Here is a 7,251-nt window from a genome sequence, read left to right on the forward strand (position 1 = left end):
ACAATAGGTGCCGCTAAAAGTCTGTTTTGGTGTAGTGTTTGTATATATACTATAACCCTCCCAAAAATATAAGTAGGCCTCTCCAAAATTTTTGTAGTATTAAAAATAATATTAAAAAAATTGAAAAATCTTCTTGAAGAAGCTAAATTATTCATGATATAACTTTTGAATGATATTTTTGTTAAATAATAATTTAATATTTTACTTAAAATAATAATTTATAAGTAATATAATAATATATATAAAAAGAAAAGAAACGATGAACATATTCTTTAGAAACGATGAACATATTCTTTCTTTTTCATATTCATGCCTAGCAGGAAAAGAAGAAAAAATTTCTTCATCATTTTCCTCCAAATTTTAAGTATAAGGTATATTTTTCTTCAAATTTTTTATAGATTTTGAATCTTTGAAGCTTGTTTTAAATATATGTACTAATAGTTTTTTATTTTATTTTATCAAGCGTATTAAAAGTTGCCATTAAAAGATATTGATGGAAGCTTATAAAATTAAGTGAAATGTGTATGTTTTTGTATGGAAAATGATTAAGAAACAATTTTTACTTGTTAGAAGTGTAAATATCTTTTTAATCTGCTCTTGAAATTAAAATTGTTAGCATACCAACAATAAATAATATTTTTCTAGAAAACACGTATCTAATTTTATGAATAAGAAATTAAAAGTTAAACTTATTAATATGTTTGAATAATTTGTTATCAATATTCGGTAATTTATATAATTAATCAAAATTTAAAAAGTTTAGGTCAAATTCAATTACAGATCACTGCATTATAAGTTTTTTTTATTGCTTTAGTTTCTATACAATAATTTAATTATTTGTAGTACTTTTACTTTTTGAAATGTGTTTTTTAATCTTTATATCTATTTTTTATTGATTATATCAAATAATTAAGATTTTTTTACAGTCGGATAAATAGTTTTTTTTTCTGTTTTAAATATGTAAAAATGTTAAAATGTATAGGTCACAAGTTTAAAACAAATAATTAATGTCAAATTGAGGGAACTAATGGATAATAAGTTGGTGTAAGAATGAAATTATGCGTTTACAAATATACTAATTAAACTTTAAATGATAAAATTATAATATAAAACTAATTAATCCAGTCGAAGATGCACAATAAAGAGATGTTCTATAAGTTTTAATTTTAAAAAGTAATTAATATTTTAAATTTACTTTTTTACTGACATAATTTATAGTATTAAAACTAAAATTACATTTTCAATTACAAATTTACAATAGCATAAGAAATTACCAAATCTTGAAGACGGAAAAAAAAGGAAACAAACATGCATGCATGCTCATAAAAAAAAAAAGGGGGGGGGGCATATCAGCATATGTACGTGGTGCGATCACAACCGTTACTGTTAGCATTCTCAAAGCGACAAACAACAACTTGGCGTAAGGGATCATTGCTTATGTCCCTCAATTTTCATTCATTCAATACTGCTCTGTGTAACTCTGTAACGTAATTAAGTTATTTATTTATTTATTTTTGTCGCGTTTTGAGACGCCACGTGCATGGAAAACAGTACACCTAAGTGGAGCGGTGATGACAAGCTCTACACCACACGTGTACATCTACAGAATCACGGGCAGGTAGTGGTTTTAGAGGCGGTCTGACCGTGATTTTTTTGGGCAGCATCTGTGATTGGAGAAACCAAAACCTCGGAACAAGTACCGAGGCTCGAGTAATGACCACGTCATCCATTCTTGTCCTCTCTCTTCACTCCTTCACAAAAAAAATTTTGGTGAATTTTTTATTGCATATTTTGACAAAAAATTGTTGAATTATATTTTCCGATTTAAGCATTAAAAAAGCAATTCTAAATTTGATTGGGATTTCATCAGCCAATAAGTTTAGTTTGATCACATGGTCTCAACTCTCTTTCAAGACATTTTCTTTAGGGCTAAGGTTTGCTCATAAGTCGTGACTTTGAGATTCTGTTTCTTGGTATGCTTATGTCCCCCCTTCCTCCACCAATCGGAGATTATTCATTATTTAATTATTCAAATAACATTTTTCCTCTAATTTTGATTTTTTTAAAAAAAATCCATTTGTGATGCTAATTATTCACAGTCACGGTTCCTTAATTCATACTAATTAAATAATATTTTTAAAAGTATAACTTTATAATGAGATTATTCATTATTTTTTAAAGTTTGTTATGTGTTTTTCTATTTTTTTATTTTACTATATTCTTATATGACATTTGTCAATCATTGATTCTATTTGTAGAGTTTAAAACTCCACTAAAATACTTCTTAAAAGGTTAAAATATTTTATAGGTCCTCGTACTTTTCACAAATTTAAAATTTAGTTTCTATACTTTTCATTTTCAAGAATTTAGTCTCTATACTTTTAAGTTTTTAAAATCCAAGTCTTATTGTTAACACTATTAGTTTTTTCTTAAATTAGGAAAAATATAAAAATTATATATATATTTGATCTAATGTGTAATTTTGTACACCAACTTTCTTTTGGTGTAATTATATACATAGAACTTTAATTTTAATTCAATTTTCACATTTCACTAACACTGTTATTTGTGTTGCACTATTTTTTGTTATCTTATTTGAAAATTGCTAATGCAACCTTTTATTAAACTAAAATACAAAAGAGTAAATTTAAACTATTTTCATATAAATTAAAAAATACATGTTTTTATGATTATGGAAGTGACAAAATAATTTAAACTTACGTGAAAATGATTAAAATTATTTCAAAAGAAAATTTAAATTAATGTGGAAATATTAAAATTTACTCATTCTTAATAAAGAAAATAATGTCTCATAGAAAACAATGTTAGTGTTATGTGAAATTAAAATTTTATATATATAAAATTACATCAAATCGGAATTTGTGTATAGTATTACAGATTAATAACAATGTAATTAAAAAATAAAATTTGTAATAAATTTAAATTTAATAATCTTAATAACATTAATAGTTAAATTTAAATCTGAATTTCAAAAAAAATTAAAATCCTAAAACTAAAGTTATAAAATTTAAATTTCTAATTTACTATGAATATAGGTGGTACTCGTGGTGGTGGTGGTTAAAGAACCCAAAAATGAGTTAAACTGGTGTTTGGAGAGGTCCACCCACAATGTCGACGAAATTGGGTTAAACCAAACCGTCGTTGTAGGAAAAGATTGTGGCAGGTGCGGTCGTTACGTTAACGCGCACTGTACGAGCGTGGAGCCTGCGTCAAATTTTTACGTTAGAATACGGAGGCGTAGCCGTGGGCCTCGTTCTTTTTATGATTTAGTCCCAAATACGGGACTTCCCTTCCTAATTTTGGCCCCCTTCTTCTTTCCTAAACCACGAAATTGCCATTTCTTTTCTTAATTAACAATTAAATATTCGATGTTATTAAAAAACTTGATTTACAAATAACTATTGTCTTTTATCTTTTAATAATTGGTCTTATCTTTTTATTTTAAAAAAAGGTATCAACATATTTTATTTTTTAACACAATAATGGAATTTGTTTTGCTAAGTTTAAATGTAATTTGCTATGGTCTATGTTTTAAATTAAATGTAATTTTCATTTATTTTACCAAATGGCATAATGGTATTTTAAGTGTAAATGAATGGCAAAAAACACCCCAAAGGGCACGCAACTAATAACTGGAAGTAATTTCGAAGTTAGGGACGCAGGTATTTTTAAGCCAATGGATTGAATTGCACGGATTCTTGAAAGCTGCTGTTGTTTGCAATCTTTTTCTCAACAAAGAACAAAGCTTTCCCCTCCCTATAAAAATTCTAAACCATCATTTATTCTTTCACCCACTCATCTGCTTCACCATCTTCTCTTTACTCCTTCACTTTAATTCCCACAAAAAAGACCAGACCTTTGCTCAAAAATGGAGTCTTCTGGCCCTTCAAGGAGGCCTTGTTTTATTGAAGAAGATGATGGTTTGGCTTCTCTTGTAGACATGGAAGCTGGATATTCAGGAACCCATTACCAAAGTTGTAACCAAAATGGGTTTTTTTCAAGGCCTCTTTTGTGTTACTCAAGGAGGAGTAGTTTGAGGAATTTGGCTTCTTCTTCTTCTTCTTCGGTTTTCTCTCCGAGGTTTACTAGGTTTTATGATGCCAGATTTGAAGATCATCATTATCATCAACCCCATTTCTTGGATGCTTGTTTCCTTTGCAAGAAGCCTCTTGGGGGTAACCGTGACATCTTTATGTATAGGTTTGTCCATATTTTATCAAGTGCCTTAAATCTTTTTTGATTGGGTTTTTGTTTTGGGTACTAATTTGTTGTATGTTGAAATGTTGCAGAGGGGACACACCGTTCTGTAGTGAAGAGTGCAGACAAGAACAAATAGATATGGATGAAGCTTTGGAAAAGAACAGAAACCTTTCTTCTTCAATGAAAGCTCTGAGAAAGAAGGAGCAAAGGAAATCTAATTCTCCAAACAAAGCTCAAGATTACCCTTTCTATACAGGCACTGTTGCTGCTGCTTAAAATCACTTCACAGTGGTTATAATCCAACATATCTACCATACATGAATAGTGACATGGAGATCCGTGGAGAGTAGGGCCATGATAAAAGAACCTGTTCTGATGGGGTTTTTTTTTTTTTTCTTTTTTGAAGGGTGTTTTTTTTTCTCCTTTTTTCCTTGAAAAAAAATCATATATATACTAGATTTTAACTGTGAATGTTATATATAGACTGGATCTACTCTATGATGTGGCTCTTTTTTCTTCTTCTTCTGTTTTTGTTAATTAGATCGACTTTGTTCTTTCTTTTTGAATCAATGAAGAATGATAAGAAGTTTTCTTAGACTATTTCTGTAGTAAATTTCTTTTTCTCATTTCAGTATCACTGATGTTGATTGTTAAGTGAGAATGACTGACATAAATGGTACTTGCTCAAAAAAGCTGTTTTCTTTTGCGTTGTAGGTTCAACAACTCTGTTTTGTTGTGTTGATTATAATTACATACCAAGTTTAATGGTAATAACACTTAAAGAGTGACAAGTAAAGTGGGGGAATTCGGAAATTTCTTTTAAAAAAAGGGAATAAAAAAAAGTGGTTATATTAGGTTCTGAGATGAGGAATTTGTGGGTATCTGCGATAACTTTTGGACCAGGGAAACAATGACTGTTTGCCATGTTAGGGTTCATCATCAATCCTCCACGCAACTGTCTTGTAGTATTTCACAAGCTTGTTGCATTGACACTGACAGAGTTAAATGGGACAAGAATTATTATTATTCTCTCCTCCTTTTAAATGACTACTTTTTTCTTGGAATATTAAAGAAGAGGGAACTGGTTTGGGATGCTTTCAAACGTCTAGATCCATAGCAGCAAAAGATAGTGTTAATAAGAAATAAAAGCCCAGAAACTGGACAAGATTATAGAACACACTTCTAACTGAGCTAAAAGGACTAATTCCTGTTTCAACTAAAAGGTGGTTGGTGCCGTTGTTTTCAATAATAATAAAAAAAGGCACATATTTTTGGTCATAATCATTTGTATTCCTGTTGTTTCTAACTCCAGAAAGGGGGTGTACGGAGTTTGAATCTATCAACGTATGTATTTTGTTACTGCCCTTTATTTATTTATTTTGAAATATAATTTTGAATTATAAGAGGAGAGTAAGTCTGATCATCAAGCCAGCACACGGGTTTTTATTGCAATTTATTATTCAATTACAGGAACATCTTTCGTTAATGGAATCACTATATTAATGAAATCAAAGTTTAAACTTTGTTTAAGCATGTTTTAACTGTATAATTCACAGTTTATTGTATCCTGCAAGGCTTTGGACCTCAAAGATAAGGGGTGTTGTTGGGTTGAACTTGGACCAACTAATAAAATGGATTCCAATGAGAAATTCAATTTGCTAGTTCATGGGCCTGGTATTGTTGGGCATAGGATGATATACTTTTATGCCACGCGTCTTTTTGCAGTTCAACAATAAGTACTCGTGGTTTCAAGGAAAAATAATTAGCTTTTGTTATATCAAATTTTGTCATTACTATGTTGTATATTAATTGAATTAATTCGATTAAAACTCACATTATAATTATATGAAATTTAAAAATTTATGTATATAATTGTGTATTATAGATTTTAAATTTAGACATTCAAGGCTCGATGTTTTCATATTTGTCAATGATATCACAATTCTATTAGGTACCCAATTGCTAGCTTAATTTGTTGACCATTTAACAGAAGCGAATAACACCTCCAATAGATTTTGCTTTAAAAAATCAATATCATCTAGGATATTAGCTATTCTCCATTTTCAATCCCTGAAATTTATGGCAGTCACCAATAACCTCCTTTTGAGTCTAACTCAACAATCAACTCTATCGCCAGCTTTAGACCCTCTTTGACAGCATAGGCTTCACTTCAGCTCGTAAGGCACCATGAACATGCACCTTTTTGCCCCCATCACCTAGCATTTTACCATTAACGTCCATGGAAATAATACCAAGAGCCTTTTCTTTTGTTGCTACTTTGAAAGCTCCATCGCAGTTCGTCTTGACAAAACCTTCTTGTAGGGCCCTGGACTAATCAGCAGAACAGGAAACATTGTAGTGAATTTTATTCGTAAATTGAAAAGAACCTAACACTTCATTCACAGCGAAGTTAAGTTCATCAACTGTACCCTTATTATCCACTTTCTTTTTTTTCAATGACACGTCGTATCTGCCTTTCCATATATACCAAACAGTAAATGGCACCCATACTTTATCCTCCACCAACAGTTCTTTACAAGACAACACCTTAAAAAACCATTTATCAAATTTGCAAATTTTATCCCTTTCAATTTTGAGACCATTGAAACCAACAAACCCAACCTCACGAGTCCATTCACAGCCAAAACACATATGCTCAATAGACTCCTCCTCTTGCTGACATATTGGGCATAAAGAAACAACTCTTCTTTTAAACAGATTTACAAATGTAGCAATTGAATCAGTACACAGCTTCCACAAAAAATGCTTGATTTTACTTGGAACCTTCAAACTCCAAAGAAGCTTCCAATGGTTTTTGTTGATTTGTCTAGAAGAGGAAGGCTTCGAAGCTCCACCTTAAAGGGAAGATTTCTTCAACTCAGAATATTAGATTTAACAGATTAAGTTCCTGTATTTACATATGGACATACAAGTGAATTCTTTCCCTTTGACTGACAAATTGCGACTTCTTTAACTGCACACCTTGCCTCATAAAAAATCCAGTTACCAATGGGCTCATCATCCCATACC

At 30.3% G+C, this 7,251-nt stretch overlaps 1 protein-coding gene across 1 annotated transcript; it reads left to right on the forward strand.

Moving 5' to 3' along the window:
- Window positions 1-3,717: 3,717 nt before the first annotated feature.
- LOC105791983 (FCS-Like Zinc finger 2) lies at window positions 3,718-4,816 on the forward strand. Its single transcript, XM_012620325.2, has 2 exons — window positions 3,718-4,221; window positions 4,311-4,816. Exons 1-2 carry the CDS (start codon window positions 3,890-3,892, stop codon window positions 4,495-4,497), a joined length of 519 nt encoding a protein of 172 aa, XP_012475779.1. The 5' UTR covers window positions 3,718-3,889; the 3' UTR covers window positions 4,498-4,816.
- Window positions 4,817-7,251: the final 2,435 nt, after the last annotated feature.

Source organism: Gossypium raimondii, chromosome 8 (assembly GCF_025698545.1).
Source record: "Gossypium raimondii isolate GPD5lz chromosome 8, ASM2569854v1, whole genome shotgun sequence".
NCBI classification, from domain to species: domain Eukaryota; kingdom Viridiplantae; phylum Streptophyta; class Magnoliopsida; order Malvales; family Malvaceae; genus Gossypium; species Gossypium raimondii.